Below are 18,066 nucleotides of genomic sequence, written 5' to 3'. Positions count from 1 at the left end.
TGACGTATACTAACTAATATTATTATTACATCTAAAAAAATCATTTATAAAAATACGTAGAGGCTCCCTATGCTGAAAGCTTAAAATTGTAATCTGCAATTTGAATGAAGCCAAAATTAGCCCTGAAATGTGTTGACCACTATTTATAAAAAAAGAAGTGAAGTAAAAGGAACAGCCACGTGAATCTGAGTGGGTTACAAATCACGACTTAGATGTTTTTTAAACCACACCCTGTGTATATTGTGCACAGATTGCAGGCAACAGATTTCCTGAGAGCAATATGGTTTAAAGAAAAAATCAGAATGCCTTGTAGAGGGTTGGCAAGAGTGAACTTTGGAACAGGCTCAGTCTCGTGGGAAGCCAAGTGTTAATAGATTATAAGCCACTAAGTAGTTTACAGGGTTTGGGGAGGGGGAAAGGGGATAAGGATGCCTAAGAAAACAGTCCCGCCTTGCAGCTGGAAGCTCCTTCACACAGCTCTTGGATGGTTCATTTCAGGCTCCAAACAACCTCTGCTTTTCACCTGCTGTCCATTCAGGCGCAGCACCGTGTACAGGGGATTCAGGAGGCTGAGATTTTATATCCAGTTCTGCGTTATTGCGTGTCCTTGTGCGAGACTTTTCTGGGGCTCTCCTTTCTAGGATGATTTCTTGAAAGCAACTTTTGCAGACTACATTGGTTGATTGGGTGATTGACTGATTCACTCATTTCATTCATTTGGGCACCACCCTAGGTACAAGGGATTCTACGACTGAATAAGCTAGACATGGTCCTTGCCATCAAGGAGGTGACAATCTAAAGCTGCAATGTCCGATATGGTAGTCACTAACCATATGTGGCTATTTACATTTAAACTTAAATTATGCAATTTGTACATAAAATCATTTCTATAGTATAGTATATAGCATAAAATATAATTTGTAAATAAAATACGCGAAATTTGAAAAAGTCAGTGTCTCAGTTGCACCCATGACATTTCAACTGCTCAGTAGCTACATGTGGGGACCCCTGGGTGGCTTAGTCGGTTAAGCATCTGACTCTCGATTTCAGCTCAGGTCATGATCTCACAGAGCCTGCTTGGGATTCTCTCTCTCGCTCTCTTTCTGCCTCCCCCCACCTCAAAATAAATAAATTAAAAAAAAATAGCTACATCTGGCTAGTAGCTACCATATTGGACAACACTGGTCTAGTGCTAGGAGAGGCAGACCTTGAACACATCTTGCACAGTAATTATGAGAATTGTCTTTTTTTTTAAATTTTTAATGTTGATTTTATTCTTGAGAGACAGAGAGCGTGAGCAAGGGAGGGGCAGAGAAAGAGGGAGACACAGAATCCAAAGCAGGCTCCAGGCTCTGAGCTGTCAGCACAAACACGGGGCTTGAACTCACAAACCACGAGTTTGTGACCTGAGTCGAAGTCTGATGCTTAATTGAATGAGCCACCCGGGTGCTCCCAATTATGAGAATTGTCTTCAGGACAACTGCAGGGTGCGATGAGACTAGTTCTAGATGGGGGAGAGGCAGGACCAGTGAAGGATTCCTTGAGAATGTGACATTGCAATTGAGCCCCCAGGGATCGTCTAAGGAGAAGAGTGGGTATTTTGGACAAAGGGAACTGTGGAAGCAAAGGCACCAGAGTGGAAAAAAGTGTCGTGTCTCAAAATCAAGCCAGTGGGGGGAACATAATAAACTGGCGGCTTGAGGGAGACTGCAGAGGATGGCAAGGACCGGGCCATACGGGGCCCTGTAGTGTGTGACAACGAGTTGGAACTTCAGACTGTGTCCGCCCAGTTCACTTTCTTCCTCTCTCCTTTCTTACCAACTTTGTCTTCAAGATTAAACTCAAGTGTATTACCTCAATGAAGCTTCCACGGACTTCTCCTGAGCTTCAGCAACAGCAGGGGTAAAAGTGCGGGCTGTGAGGTGGGCAGATGTGGGTTCAAACACCTGGGTGGCCTCGGGCCAGTGACTTCATCTCCCAAACGCGGGGTGTTCCTCCATCAAGTCAGGATAATGGCCGTATCTGCAGGGCAAGGCTGTTGTGAGTGAGAATCAGAACAGTCATCTCTGGGAAGCTCTTAGCTCAGTGCCTGGCTCCGAGTTAGGGCTCAGCGAATGGTGCTGGCGTTATCGGTCTTCCTTCACTCTAGATTTGTTTCCCTTATCCTCCAACATCACCTGAAAGCCATGGTCTCCTTTCTCAGAACACGAAGAAAATGTTCCCCAAAGGGGGAGGTTCCTGGCCAAGGAGGAGAGACGGGAGTTCATTATCTACTCACTTCAGGCAAAAAGCAGAGAGTTGTTTTAATAGCCTAGGGATCCTCAAGGTCAACCCACCGAAACCTTTTAAAACCTCAAGTTCAAAGCTGCTCACACCCCATCATTTCAAACACATGCCAGCCGACCTTACCTCTGGGGGATATGTGTTTTAGTGACTTAAAGGGGAATAATCTGGAGGCCAAAGAAAGAATGTCCCCTTGCAAAGGGGACCGTGCAAAATGTCCCCTTGCAAAAAGGCCATTGCTTGGGTGATCTTAGGTTTTAGGGAGGATTGTCGCAGGGTCTGCTGGCCCAGAGAGAGGTACTACAGCCCCTGTGAATCTCTTTTCTGTCTGTCTTAAAGAATTATGCAGATCTGACTGTGAATCACTGTGTGATCTTAGGCAGCGTATTTAGTTTCCTGAGACCTAAGGGGTTCCCCGGGCCACCTTGAGAGGCATTCTCAGCTTTAAGATTCTAAGCTTCCTAGATTCTAAGCTCCCTTATGGAAATTATTCTGTGATAATTATTAATTATATCTCTTTCACTCTGTAGTACGTGCTTTCTCAACTTTGACATTATTCACATTTCAGACCAGATGGTACCTTGTGGGGGAGGGGGCGTGGCTATGCATTATAGGATGTTTAGCAGCATCCCTGGCCTCTACCCACTAGATGTCACAACCTGTCCCCCCAAGTTGTGACAATCAAAAATGTCCCCAGACATTGCCAATGTCCCCTAAGAGACTAAATTGTGCCCCAATGAGAACCACTGCTCTAAAGTGTTTTAGTTTAGGTAATACATTATTCAGTGTCTCTATTCCTACAGCATCTTTGGGTCTCTCTTCCAACCTCATTTTCTCTGACCTTAGTCCTGTCAGGACCCTAGTACGTGCTCTTTATGCACCTTCTTCCACCCTCAGTATACTGTTGGTAAAAAAAAAAACTATGAGGTCCATAAGGACAAGAGCTCCGTCTGACACACAGAAGGTCCTTACAGCACGCTTGCTGAGTGAACGCATGAGTCAGTTACAAAGACAAACTACTTGGAAAGGTGTAGCACAGCTCTCTGCTCCCTGTCGCCCCTCCACTGAGGCCATGGCACAGAATGAGCAAGTGTGGGGGCTCTCTACTCAAGCAGACCTGGATTCAAATCCTGACTTTCCTGCTAAACTGGAAGGCCATCTTTTCTTCTCCAGGCCCCAGTTTCAAGCGCTTAGTAGAGCTACCTGCACAGAGTAAGGGCTAAATAAATGTTAACTGTTGTTTATTTGTGATCGTTGCCTTTTGTCCAGAATATAAGCTAGTGGTCCACTACCCAGGGAACAAAGTCAATGCTATTCAGGTCGATGGAGGTGGTAGGAAAATACAGATAACTAAAATCCACGGAGAACTAAGCTTTCTTCTAATTATGGACGTCTAGAGATTCTGGAATGGAAGGGATCTTAAAGGCCATTGCATCCAACCCCTCATACCTTATTCCAGGGCAGGAGGGCATCGAGCGGTGGCTTTCAAACATCTGGGGCCACCCTCGGTTGGTTATTAAAATTCAGATCCCTGGGCTCTACCCTGCAGAGATGCACAAGCCTTAAATCAGGAGAATGGCCCAGGAATTGGCATTTTAATCAGCTCCCTAGGGGTGTTCTTGGCCGCAGAGAAGCATCGGCTAATTGGTTAAGACTGTGGGCTGTGGAACTTCTCCGGCCAGGGACTGTAGTACACTATATTCTCTCTAGGGATCCTGAGCCAATTGATGTGATGTCCCCAAGCTTCTATTTACTTGTCTATAAACTGGGCATATTAATAACACCTCCTTCCCAGGGTTGTTGAAGAGGTTATAGAAGATTGTAAGTATATACAGCATTTAGGTGTGCTGAAATGCTGCGTGTTAAATATCATTACCCTTAGGTCCACTCGTGGATACCCGCCCACCTCTCCTAGACCGTCTCTCATAAAGGAGAGGCCCACTGCCTTTGAAAGCAGCCTTTTTCGTCTCTGGACTTCTTGGCCTAAGAAGGCTCCCCATGCCGTGCCGAAATCTGCTTCCCTCTCCTCTATCCCCAGAAGCTCAAGCTCTGGTCTCAGGGTCCGAGTTGAACAAGTGCCATCTTTCACGTGCCTAAATTTGAAATATTTGAAGACAGAGGTCCAGCTCCTGAGGAGACGCTTCCCGAATCGCACGGCTCAGGGAGTGCCCAGGTCTTATCTCGAAGGGAAACGAAAAGCGAGTCCATTTTTAAGTAACCTCGGCAATCTCCATTGCACTGGGCCCACGGTATCGAATCCCATTGGCCAATAGGTCTCAGATTCCTAAGAAGCCCCAACGCCACGCCGCTGAGCACGTGGGACAAAACCGAGGGATGCTGGTCCTCGGCGCTGACCGACTGAGTTCCCCAAACGAGTGGGCATTTGTTATGCCTTGTAGACGGGTCTCTCAGGGAAGGGGTCTTCCTCTACTCATCGGTGGGGGGTGGGTAGGGAGGACAAGTAACAAAAGCTTCACCCCCACCCCCTTCCCCGGTTTAGTCCCCCTAATCCAAGCCACCATCACCTCTCACACAGCCAACTGGACAGCCACCTCCCTGGTCTCCCTGCTTCCTTCCTTGCCATCTCTCTGTGTTAAACATGCCTCTTATTTATTTATTTATTTTTTCAACGTTTATTTATTTTTGGGACAGAGAGAGACAGAGCATGAACGGGGGAGGGGCAGAGAGAGAGGGAGACACAGAATCGGAAACAGGCTCCAGGCTCCGAGCCATCAGCCCAGAGCCCGACGCGGGGCTCGAACTCACGGACCGCGAGATCGTGACCTGGCTGAAGTCGGATGCTTAACCGACTGCGCCACCCAGGCGCCCCGCCTCTTATTTTCTATAGTCTAGTGTTTTGGCATCTTGGGGCCTTGCTGATCCTGGAGGGGTTGTCCCTCCTGGAATTAACTAGTCATGATTCATCTGCCAGTGCACTCTTCGTACACAGGTAACCAACCCAGAGCCACTATCCCCCTGTCCTAATCACCCCAGGGCCAAGTACCAGGCAGCCCCTGTGCCCCAGAACTTGCTGAGATTATCCACACTGAAATTACTCAAACCTCAGCCCGCTTACCCGGCCTCGCCTACTCCTTCCTGTGGAAACCAGGATAAGGGCTCTTGCCCACCTTTCCCCCTCACCCTCCCTGCCTTTTTACCAACTCAGGTGCGTCCCCATATGGCGCCTGAGGTGTGGCAGGCTCCTCTGGTGATTTGGGAGTAGAACAGAGTGTATTCTTTACCAACAGTTGTCTCCTGGTCCGTCGGTCTTGCTCTCCCTCAATAATATTATAACCTGTATTTTAAACCACCCTCCACAATCTGCTCTTCCTCTTGTGGAAACATGCGCCTGAGTGATCGTCTCAAAACTCAACTCTCATCATCTTCTACTCTCTCTTGCCTGCTTGAAACCTTTCAATGGCATCCCCTGGGTCTTGGGATAATGTGGAAAGTCCTCACTGTGGTGTCCCAGCGCTTTGCATGACCCAGCCTGTCTCTCTGACCTCCATGCCTTGGCCCTGCCTCTGGGCCTTTGCACCAGCCATTCTCCCTGCCCTCTCTCCAACCGAGCCCAGCTCTCCTTGCCCTCTTGATCTCAGCCTCCTTAGGGAGGTCTACTCTGACTCCTCCTTTCGCCAGTTCTTTACCTTCCCACTCCTTTCCTTTCCTTCTCAAGATCCATTCGTTGGCAAATGTATTATAATTTCTTCGCTTACCATCTCCCCAACTAGAGCACCCACCCACCAACTAGAGCATGAGGGCAGGGACCACATCTATTTTGTGCCTTTGGCATCCCAGCACCCAGCACACCGTCAGCACTCAGTAAACACCGAAATTACCGAATGATTTACCATCTCCATCCAATCAGGGAGGCAACCAAGACTCAGAGAGGTCAAGTAACCTCCCCAGGGTCACACAGCAACTAAGTGGCACGGACAAGGAATCCAAACACAGGTCAGTCTGCTTGCCAGAGTTGGGCTCCCTTCTTCCCCAGGACAGACCATGTCTCTTCATGACGGGACACTATCTGCCACCCTGTGAAAATCACAGTGAGGTGTAAGCTTCCCTTTCAGTCTGGTGGATTCGCTAACTCAGGGGATAAAAGCCCAGAAGCTCAGATGAAAAGAGAAAAAAACTTCCGTATCTGAAATACCCTAACCAAGGCTCAGACCCTAATTTAAGGAACTGGAGTGAATTACATGATGGTACAAATACGATTTTTGACAGCCATTTCCTCAAGCTCTTCTCTTCTTTAAATAGCAAAATTATGTGAAATAAATGTTCCCTGCTATTTTGGTAAATTACATGCTGTATATACACAACAAATGCCAAGAAATTTTGTAAGCCAACCTGTTTCCAAGCCCTCATACATTTAACATATGTCATCGCGATTTTCTTTATCTTTCCTATCACATTTTCCCCCCTTGGGAAGTCTTGACTCAGAGAGTTGATAAATACTTTCAGGAACCCGACCGAGTCGAAATGTAGTCTGCTTTTCTGAGAGTCATTTAGTGTCAAAGGTCTCTCTTTATGTCTGTCTTAAAATAAGTTTTCATAAAGAAAGATGCGCTGGCTTCTTGGGGTTTGCCGGAGTGGGAATGTGAGCAGATCCCGGTTTAAACCTGCGGGGAGCTAAGTCACTTTCTCAAGGTCATATTTCACAAGGGTCAGTGTCCTCTGGGCTCAGGCAGAAAGGCGATCCGAGCGGGACCAGGGGGAGGGAAGGTGGCATTTACTCAATGCCCGTGATTTTCCCGTTCCTTCGTCAAGCTCAGTTAACCTCTACAGCGGTCCTGCAAGCTCCTTATCATTCCCATTCCACAGATGAAAGTGTCTGCACTGTGCTTAGCAGGTGCCACGTTATCAACAAGCGCTCTGGAGAGAGTTGCTGTTGTTACTTATATTACAAAAGCAATAGACGTGCGGGTTTAAAATTGCAAACGTTAGAAAGGTCCAAAATGAAAAGTAGACAAATGTCCTTCCCATCCAGAAAGTCCCCATTTCCGTGCAGTCCTTCTGCCCAGAAGAAACCAGTCTGTGATTTCTTATGTATCCTTCCAGAACGCCCAGGACGGTGGAAGAATACTCGATAGCATCGTTTGTCCAACAAAGGTGCACACAAATTATCTGGGGACCTGGCTAAAATGCAGATAGATGCTGATTCAGTAGCTCTGGGTCAGGGCCTGAGACTCTGAATTTCTTTTTTTTTTAATTTTTTTTTTCAACGTTTATTTATTTTTGGGATAGAGAGAGACAGAGCATGAACGGGGGAGGGGCAGAGAGAGAGGGAGACACAGAATCGGAAACAGGCTCCAGGCTCCGAGCCATCAGCCCAGAGCCCGATGCGGGGCTCGAACTCACGGACCGCAAGACTGCGACCTGGCTGAAGTCGGACGCCTAACCTACTGCGCCACCCAGGCGCCCCTGAGACTCTGAATTTCTAACAAGCCTCTAGGGGATGCTGGGGCCCCTGGTTCAAGACCACACTTAAATCTTAGTAGCAAAGAACCTAGATCACGTAACCACATTCTAGCATATTTAATAACGAACCCTGACAATCTTTTCCTGTTGGCTCTTAGAGATCAATGTGTGTGTGTGTGTGTGTGTGTGTGTGTGTGTGTGTGTGTGTGTGTTTATGGCAAAATATACGTAAGATAAAATTTACCATTTGGACAATTTTAAGCATATGGTTAGCAGCCTTAAGTACCTTCACGCTGTTATGCAACCAACACTACCATCGTTTCCAGAACTTTTTCATCTTCCCCAGCTGAAACTCTGTCCCCATTAAACACCAAGTCCCCCTTCCCCCCAGCCCCTGGCAACTGCTATCCTACCTTCTGTCCCTGTGAATTTGACTATTCTAGGCCCCCTTGTATAGGCACACTCATACAATATTTGTCTTCTCACGCCAGACTTATTTCATTTAGCATAATATCTTCAGAGTTCATCCATGTTGTAGCGTGTCAGAATTTCCTCTTTTTTAAGGGCTGAATAATATTCCACTGTATGTCCAGACCACACTCTGTTGATCCGTTCGTCCACTGACGGCCCCTTGGATGGTTGAGAGATTATGATAGGGATCAAACAAACAGAATTTTTTAAACATTCTCTTAAGTGGATGCACCATAATCTATGTAATTACTCCCCTCCCGATGATTACTGCACACAGCATGCCACCACCAGAAGAGAATATAGCAGAGCGGCTGGGAGTGGGGACTCTGAAGTCAGACGGCTTTGCCAAAGTCTGCCTTAGACACCTGCTGGGTGACCTTCGTGCAGCTCCTGGCCCCTCTGGGCTTCACCGTCCTCATCTGTGAAATGGGGTTAGTGACGGTGAAAAGTACATAAGGTAATCAATGCAGAGCACAGGCACGGCACCTGACACCCGGCAGGCTAACAACCCTTATCAGCCGTTGTGTGTATCATAAGCCGTTGCCTTCTCACGTCTGTCCCTGCCACGAACTGTCAGCAGCATAGTTCTGTGTGGGAGCACAGAGCACTGAACGTTTTGAAAGCTATCACAGAGTACCTTCCCCAGAGTTGCAGTGGTCCCTTTAGTCACAGAAAGAAGTGTGGAGCCCTTGGATGGTCCTGGAGGAGAGGATGCGATACAAGCAGGATCCCGAGGAGATTGTCGGGCTTCATGGTCATTCCCTCTGCGATGTTACCTTGGAGTCAAGCGTGATCCATTCATCTTCCCTTCATCCCTGAAAATGAGGTGATGACGCATGTAAATGTCCATTTCCTTCTCGGGGCGCCTGGGTGGCTCAGTCGGTTGAGCGTCCGCCTTCAGCTCAGGTCATGATCTCACGGTCTCTGAGTTCGCGCCCTGGTTCGGGTCACACTCTGTGCTGACAGCTCACTGCCTGGAGCCTGCTTTGGATTCTGTGCCTCCCTCTCTCTCTGCCCCTCCCCCGCTCACGCTCTGTCTCTCAAAAAGAAATAAACATTAAAAAAATTGTTTCAAATGTCCATTTCCTTCCCTTTTCTAAGACTTCTCTATATTTCTATCTCCCATGAATACCTAGGGGACTGTTGATGTTTCTGATGTGGGGGTTGCTTCTTAGGGGCAGGAAGTCCCACTTATTTGAAATTCCTTCCCATTTAATACCACCCCTTACTCAGAAGGTTGCAGAGTTGAAATGTTACCCCCGCACACGCCCCTAGCTAGCCTTTCAAAGCTTTTTTTTTTAAGTTTATTTATTTTTGTTAGAGAGACAGAGTGTGAGAGGACGAGGGGCAGAGAGAGAGGGAGACATAGAATCTAAAGCAGGCTCCAGGCTGTGAGCTCTCAGCACAGCCCGATGCGGGTCTTGAACCCACAAACGGCGAGATCGTGACCTGAGCTGAAGTCAGACACTTAACCGATTAAGCCTCCCAGGTGCCCCAAGGCATTAAAAAAAAGTTCATTTATTTATTTTGAGAGAGAGACAGAGAGAGAGCACAAGCAGGGGAGAGGCAGAGAGAGAGAGGGAGAGAGAGAATCCTAAGCAGGCTCCGAGCTGTCAGCACGGAGCCCGACATGGGGCTCGAACTCACAAACCGTGAGATCATGACCTGAGCCAACGTCAAGAGTCCAACAGTTAACCTACAGAACCACCCAGCCGCCCCTCACGGCACTTACCTGTAGCATTTCTCACAATGTGCAAGACAGCTACGTGTGGGCACACACACCTTTTTCAATGCCCGCCTCCCTCCCCAGCAGCAGACCATGAGCCCAGCAGGAAGGAACCTCAGTGTGCTTGGCTCACCCTTGAAACCCCAGTACTTTTGGACTCGCTACGAGGCAGGTGCTCAATAAATATTTGTTGAATAAATGAACAAATGGATTCCAGTAACATCGATGGCAGTATTAAAGATTGAGGGGTTTGGGTTTTTTTGATGGTGAAATACACAAACCAAATTAATCGTTTTAATTATTTGTAAGTGTACATACACTCGCCTTGTTGGGCAACCACACCGTCCTCCGTCTCCAGGACTATTTCGTCTTCTCAAAATGCAACTCTGACCCCCTTAAACACGAGCCTTCCATGCCTTCCCAACCCCGCCCCCACCACCCCTGGCGATTGCTATTCTCCTTTGTCTCTGTGAAATTCAGTTCTCCAAGCATCTCGAAAGTCGAATCATACAATATTTGTCCTTTTGCGACCGGTATGTTTCACTTAGCATGGTGTTTTCAAGGTTCGTCCGTGTCGTAGCATGGATCGACGCTTCACTCCTTTATAAGACTGAATAGTATTCCGTTGTGTGGCTAGGACCCCGTTTTGTTTATCCATTCATCAGCTGAGAGACACTTGGGTCGCTCCCACCTTTTTGGGCTCTCATGACTCATGCGGCAGTGAACTTGGCGTATATGCACAATGGCATGCAACAGTCCCCTCTATCTGGTTCCAGGGAATTTCCACCGTCTCAAAAGGAAACCCGGTACCATCAGGCAGCCACCCCCCCCTTCCCCCACCACTCCCAGACCCCGGTGACCGCTAATCCACCTTCTGTCTCCACGCGCTGGTCCATTCTGGATACTTCACGTAAATGGAATCATGCAACATGCGGCCTTTTGCGTCTGGCGTCCTTCGCCCAGCTTCACGTTTCAACGTCCATCTGAGTTGTGGCAGGTGTCAGTGATCTGAGGACTCTTAACGCAGCGGTGCGCTATCGACCATTCAAACCAGCCCTAAGAGCAGATTGACTGTTGAACGTTCAGAACATTCTGGAGCCTGTTATTTCGCCATCGGCAGGTTGAACTTGGTCGCATATACACCCTGGATATTGTCACATGCTACACATCCTTATGGCCTGGGGGGTTTTAGCTGAGATTCAGTCTATGGGCACGCCACTGGCCTGAGAACAATCCCTTGGTCTCCCTCAGCATGCCCCCCAACGCTACCCCCAAAGAAATGCCTGGTCAGAGGAAAACAGTGTTCTTGCTGCTTAAGCAAAGCCCCAGACCCCAGCTTCTAACCAGATTTCCGGGCCCCAGGCCTTTGCTCCCAGGGGACACCTGCCTCCCGGCTCCAGGCAGGGGCATCTATCTGTCCTGTATCACAGGGGTCCTGGGCCTCTCAGACGAGGTAGAGGGGCTGCAGACACCCACCTCCGCCGACAGAGTAGGGGCTCCGATCCTCGGCACGACTGCTTCATGATCGGTATGGGGCAGGCGCACAGCAGAATCGTTTGTCTGACTCCAGCAGAATCGTTTGTCTGACTCCGTGGCACGAAATCAGTCCGCACATCAGCAACGGCAGCACCACCTGGGAACGTGTCAGAAATGCAAAATCTCAGTTCCCAGCCGAGACCTTCTGAATCAGACCCTCTGGCCGTGGGGCCCCGGCCATCAGGGTTGTGACCAGCCCTGTAGGGGTTCAAAGACTCCATTCAGCTAAAACGCCCTGCAGCAGTGTGATGACCTGGGAAGTGGTCGGCCAGGCTGGAATAGAGCTGTGCCTTCTGATTCCCGCTCTAGAACACATCGTTTCCCACTGCCTGGCAAGTCTCCTACATGTAGGCCAGCTCAGTTCAGGCATCACCTTCCTTCCCCAGACGCCTTCTCTCTGGGGAGAGAAACTGATGCCCAGTGATTAGGACCTAGGGCTCTAATACCAAAGCCAACCCGGCTGAGGCCTCAGCTCCTTCAAGCTGTGTGACTTTGGATGAGTGCCTTAACCTCTCTGGGCATCGGTTTCCTCATCCGTGACGTGGGGATAATAGCGGTACCTAATTCATAGGCTAATTGTCAGGGTAACAGGCGAGAATGTAAAAGGCTTATAGCATAGCTCTTAGCACATAGCAAGTGCTCAGTAAAAACAGCCCTGTGGTTTGAGAACTAGTATCTAAGAAGCTTGAGGGAGGGGAATTCGAGGTGTGCACAATGCTTTAAATTTGTTTGCATAATAACTCTGGAGGGGCTTATTTGTAGCAGTTACCATTGGTGCCGGTCCCAGATCCCCTCTACCAGGCTGGTGAATCTCCCAGGTGCCATTAGGTTTGGCGGCTTATAGCTCCCAGCTGCGGTCCGCTCTGAAGAGTGCCCTCAGCTGAGGGGAGCCGCCTCACCTGGGGACACCTAGGAGGCTATGCCCTCCGCCCCCGCGGTGACGTGCCAATGACTGACGCGAGCCCAGCCCCCAGACCTCTGGGTGGGACCATCCTGGTGGCATAATTCCCACTCCAGAGCTCCCCAACGGATCAGATTTCAGCAAAAACCACATCCCCGCCTTGTCCTGCCTCCCTCACTTCCCAGTGGAAGTACTTCCTTAACAAATCCTCGCGCAAGAATCCCCAGCTCAGTTTTGCAGCGATCGAAGAATTCATCATGAAATTCATCCGGAATCCCATGGACCCCAGAACGGCCAAAACAATTTTGAAACCGAAGAACAGAATTGGAGGTCTCACACTTCCTGATTTCAAACCTCACTACAAAGCGACAGCGACGAAAACCACGTGGTCCTGACCTAAGGAAAGACATACAGACCAAGGGAATGGAGTAGAGAGCTCAGAAATGAACGCTCATGTGTAACGGTCAAGTGATTTTTGATGAGATCACTCAATGGGGTGAAGGGCGGTCCTCTCAACAAATGGTGCTGGGAGAACTGGATGTCCACGTGCAAAATAGAAGCCGGACCCCCACCTTATGGCATATACAAAAATCAACTCAAAACGGATCAAAGATCTAACCCTATAAAAAGCTCTTAGATGAAAATATAAGGAAAAAGATTCATGGCATTGGAATTGGCTGGACCATATCACAATTAAAAATTTGTGTACATCCAAGGACACAATCAACAGAGCTGAAAAGGCCACCTCTGTAAAGGGAGAAACTATCTGTGAATCATATATCTGATAAAGCATTGATATCCAGAATATATTCCCAATACACCTGATTTAAAAATGGACAAAAGCCTTGAACATGTTTTCAAAGATATACACATGGCCAACAAATCGGTGCTCAATTTTAGGGAAATTCAAATCCAAACCACAACCAGACACCATTCCACACCCATTAAGCTGGCTTTTATTTAAAAAAAAAGAAAAGAGGGGCGCCTGGGTGGCTCAGTCGGTTAAGTGTCCGACTTCAGCTCAGGTCACGATCTCGCGGTCCGCGAGTTCGAGCCCCTGCATCGGGCTCTGGGCTGATGGCTCAGAGCCTGGAGCCTGCTTCCGATTCTGTGTCTCCCTCTCTCTCTGCCCCACCCCCGTTCATGCTCTGTCTCTCTCTGTCTCAAAAATAAATAAACGTTAAAAAAAATATTTAAAAGAAAAGAAAAGAAAAGAAAAAAGAAATAGTTAAGTATTGGCAAGGATGTAGAAAATTGGAACATCTGTGCATTGATGACGGAAATACAAACTGCTACAGCCGCTGTGGAAAACTCTATGCAGGTTTCTCAGAAAATTAAACATAAGATTACCCTATGATCCAGCAATCCCACTTCTGGGGATAGAACCAAAAGAAGAGAAAGCTGGGACTCAGACACACGCACACCCACGGTCCCAGCAGCGTTATTCACAACAGCCCAAAGGTGGAACAACCCAAGCGTCCATGATGGGCGGATAAAAAAAATTGTGGTATGTCCATACCGTGGAATATTATTTACCCTAAAAAAGGAAGGGCATTCTGGCACGTGCTACGACGCGAATAAACCCCGAGGACATGATTCTGAGTGAAAGAAGCCGGTCACAAAAAGCACAAATACCATACGATTCCACTCACGTGAGGCACGTAGAAAAATTCAATTCATAGAGACAGAATGTGGGATGGTGGGTGTCAGGGACTGGAGGAAGAGGGGAACAGGGAGTTAGTGTTTAGTGGGTAGAGTTCTAGACCGGGAAGAGGAAGAGCCCTGGAGATTCACCGTGGTGATGGTGGGACTACAATGTGAATAGACTTAATGCCATACGATTGTACACTTATACGTGGTTAAGATGGCAAATTTTAGGGGCGCCTGGGTGGCACAGTCGGTTGAGCGTCCGACTTCAGCCAAGTCACGATCTCGCGGTCCGTGAGTTCGAGCCCCGCGTCGGGCTCTGGGCTGATGGCTCGGAGCCTGGAGCCTGTTTCCGATTCTGTGTCTCCCTCTCTCTCTGCCCCTCCCTCGTTCATGCTTTGTCTCTCTCTGTCCCAAAAATAAATAAAAACGTTGAAAAAAAAATTTTTTTTTAAAAGATGGCAAATTTTATTTTATGTGTCTTTTACCGCAACCGGAAAAGAAGAGAAGCCCACCGTAGTCTCTGTGTCTCAGGCATCCGATTCATGACGCAATTATCACACCCAATTTACAGAGGAGGTAAACTGAGGCTCAGAGTGACTGTTATATCTTATCGGCCGGGGATGATAATAGTCACTGCCATTCAGGGTTTTGTGAGGATTAAATCAACTAATGACGCGTGTAAAGACCCCTGATCAAGGAAGAGAGTTACCTAGGAAGATGTGGGAGAAGGAAATCAGAAAGGAGTCACTGTAGCTTCCACTGAATTATGGCCAAATGTTGGCAATTTTGTGTCGTGCAACCTGACAGTGATGTTCGGTCCTTAAGCTGGACAGCGGAGCCAAAATATTTCTGTCATTGTTACCTATACGCTTGCATATGTTTTAAATATTTCAAAATAACATTTTTATGGAACGAACGTCAGAGTAGGTAGGGAGCGATAGAAGGGTTTGGAGAGAGAGCGTCCCGTCTTTGGCCGGGAATGCGAGGTTTTGATCTGACAGAAATGGGGTTGAACCTTGGCTCTGTGTCACTTTAGCCATGGCTGTGAACGAGTCACGTGACTTCTGGGGCCACGGTTTCCTGGTCTAGTAAAGGGCTGGTAAGGATCCCAACCTCGACCGTTGTGCGGATCCGAGCGCTTGGAAAACAACACCCAGAATGAGGCACGGACCGTAAGCTCGGGGCTGCCAGCCGGGGGTGGTGATGCTAGACGGGACGGAGTGAGAGCTCCGGGCTTCAGTCAGACCAGACCAGTCTGCAAACCCTGTGTTCTCGGTCCGCCCCAGGCGAGCCTCACAGCTCAAGCTTTCCAAGCCCAGCCTCGTCCGTGAGTGGTGTTTCAGGTATTTGCAAACTCGCTGTGATTTCATCTGCTTTTTCTCTTCCCCAACTTCGTAAGCAGGACGTGTTCCCCCTGCTTCTATGCCAGAGCACCAGTTATTCGCGGTGAAATACAGGGGATCGTGCAATGATTAATAATGATAATAGTAACAGTATGTTCACTTAGATATTTCTTCTTTTCTACCCTTTATTTTTTTTTAATGTTTATTTTTGAGACAGAGAGAGACGGAGCATGAGCGGGGGAGGGGCAGAGAGAGAGAGAGGGAGACACAGAATCCGAAGCAGGCTCCAGGCTCCGAGCTGTCAGCACAGAGCCCGACAAGGGGCTCGAACTCACGAACCGTGAGATCATGACCTGAGCCGAAGTCAGACATTCAACTGACTGAGCCACCCAGGCGCCCCTCTACCTCTTTATTTTTTTAAGTTTATTATTTATTTTGAGAGAGAGAGAGAACCAATGGGGAAGGGCGGGGGGGGGGGGGGGGACAGAGGATCTGAAGAGGGCTCTCTGCTGTCAGCACAGAGCCCGATGTGGGGCTCAAACTCGTGAACCATGAGATCGCGACCCGAGCCGAAGTCAGATGCTTCACCCACTGAGCCACCCAGGCACCCCTCCTTTTTCTAGCTTTTTAAAGCATTGCCCAAATTTGCCCTCTAGGCCTTCATGCTCCTGACTTCCCAGACTTCTGTTTTCAAAGCCCTAAGAGCAACGGGCATTACTCATTCAACATCGCTCTCTCCCGTGACCCTTGGCAGGGACGCCTCTGTTCTGTCCCCACCGTGACCCCAAAACCCACCACAGGGCTGGCGGACGGTAGGAGTTTTGTGTTTGGGAGTGAGGGAGATGGAAGGACACAGGTAATTTTACTGCTGAGCCCCAGATGAAGAGGTCGCCGCTCGGAGAAACCAAGGCTTTTCCAGAGTAACAAGAAATAGTATCATTTGAAGGAATGTATTGCAGAGCGGAGTCCGTGGGTCTCAAACGCGAAAGCCTACAAGCCCAGACAAAAGGGGCAAGTGCCAAGTAAGAGGAACAGAGAACAGGTACAAGTGGCAAAAGACCCTCCAGGCTGGAGGTAACTTGGAGAGGAAGGGACTGTGATCAACCATGGAGTGTGTGTCCCATCTACGGGGAGCCCACTACCCAGATTGAGCCACATGGCTCCCTTACAGGAAGATGAGCCCCAGGTGACCAGTACTCCACTCTTTTTTTTTTTTTACTAATCTCTCCACCCAACATGAGGCTCGAGCCCACAACCCCAAGATCAAGAGTCGCATGCTCCACTGACTGAGCCAGCCAGCTGCCCCAGATACTCTACTTTTTGAAGAGACATGAAGAATCTGGCTTTCTACAGTACTTCTCCCAGTTAAAAAAACTTGGGCATCCACTTTAACTATAAAAAAAAAGACTGTAAGGGGAACTTTTTTGTGGACATAATGTCACCCCTTAGGTGACCACAAATTGTTACCCCTGACACAGAGAGAGGAGTCTAAATTCTGAAACACAGGTGATTCCAAACAGTATTTACATCTACAGCAAAGATATCCTCTTTCACATAGCCTAGCTCGTGTATAGGGTCCCCCTGGAGTTGTGCAGTGCCCAACCTGTACAAATGTACGTGGCAGCCCTGATACATTAACTCTTAAAGCTGTCACACACACACCCCCCCCCACCAGTCCAACTCAATGGAAATGCCACCCCCTACCTGCACATCCATTCGATTCTCCGGACCATGAGAAAAAGCCTTTCACCTGTCTTGGGCACAAGAGCTGTTCAGCAAGGGCATTGAAGGGAAGTTCTAGCCATCATGACCAGATTTGCTCTGTTCTCTAGGGTGGTGAAATTCCGTCGCACGGGCGAGAGTGCCAGGTCAGAGGATGACACGGCTTCGGGAGAGCATGAGGTCCAGATTGAAGGGGTCCGCACGGGCCTAGAGGCTGTCGAGCTGGACGATGGGGCAGCTGTGCCCAAGGAGTTTGCCAATCCCACTGACGGTGAGGGGGCTCTGCATTTGGGATGTCAGCCTGGGCCACAGCCAGGGGCTCTGAGGTGCCAGCGTTACCTCCCCAGATAGCCCTCTCAGAGGTATCTAGGGAAGGGACAGGTAGGAGGGCCCAGAGGGCCCAGAGGTGACACTGGGAGTGTGGGCAGGCCTACATGGCTGACTCCAGCAGATAAGGTTACATCACAATCCCTGCCAGTCTGCTTCATTGCACAACACTCAGCTGAGGACAGCAGCGACGATGATGATGATGGTGATGGTGGTGATGTTAGTGGTGATGGTGATGATAGTGTGATGATGGTGGTGAGGTGACAGTGATGATGATGGTGAGGGGGAGGAGGGGGAGGGGGAGAATGATGAGGAGGAAGAGGCTTCTGATGATGATAATGATGATGATGGTGGTGATGATGATGGTGATGATGGTGGTGATGATGGTGGTGATGATGGTGATGATGGTGGTGACGATGTTGGTGATGGTGGTGATGATGGTGATGATGGTGATAATGTTGGTGGTGATAGTGATGATAGTGTAATGATGGTGGTGAGGTGATGGTGATGATGATGGTGAGGAGAAGGATGATAATGGTAGGAAGAGGATGATGATGGTGAGGAGGAGGAGGATGATAGTGATGATGGCAAATGATGGTGATGGTGACAACGGTGATGGTGGTGGTGATGAAGAGGATGGTGATGATGGTAGTAATGATGGTGATGATGTTGATGGTGATGGTGGT

The 18,066-nt window shown here is 48.7% G+C and overlaps 1 protein-coding gene and 1 long non-coding RNA gene across 3 annotated transcripts in view; one reads left to right on the top strand and one right to left on the bottom strand.

The window, feature by feature from the left end:
- Positions 1 to 18,066, top strand: part of SVOP (SV2 related protein) — an 80,294-nt gene that overhangs the window by 2,246 nt on the left and 59,982 nt on the right. For both annotated transcript variants that reach the window (XM_023241512.2, XM_023241511.2), the window contains exon 2: positions 17,164 to 17,324. In XM_023241512.2, coding sequence (XP_023097280.1) covers positions 17,164 to 17,324 — 161 coding nt within the window. The remainder of the gene's footprint in view (positions 1 to 17,163; positions 17,325 to 18,066) is intronic.
- Positions 1,313 to 17,170, bottom strand: LOC102899351. The gene is made up of 5 exons (XR_441535.5): positions 17,036 to 17,170; positions 11,378 to 11,534; positions 8,813 to 8,990; positions 1,855 to 2,022; positions 1,313 to 1,504 (listed from the first exon to the last, which is right to left on the bottom strand). It is a non-coding gene; the product is annotated as an uncharacterized LOC102899351 (long non-coding RNA).

The sequence above is a fragment of the Felis catus genome, chromosome D3 (genome assembly GCF_018350175.1).
Source record: "Felis catus isolate Fca126 chromosome D3, F.catus_Fca126_mat1.0, whole genome shotgun sequence".
Taxonomy (NCBI): Eukaryota; Metazoa; Chordata; class Mammalia; order Carnivora; family Felidae; genus Felis; species Felis catus.
Note: the sequence above shows the minus strand (reverse complement) of the source record. Positions and strands in the feature narration are given on the sequence as shown.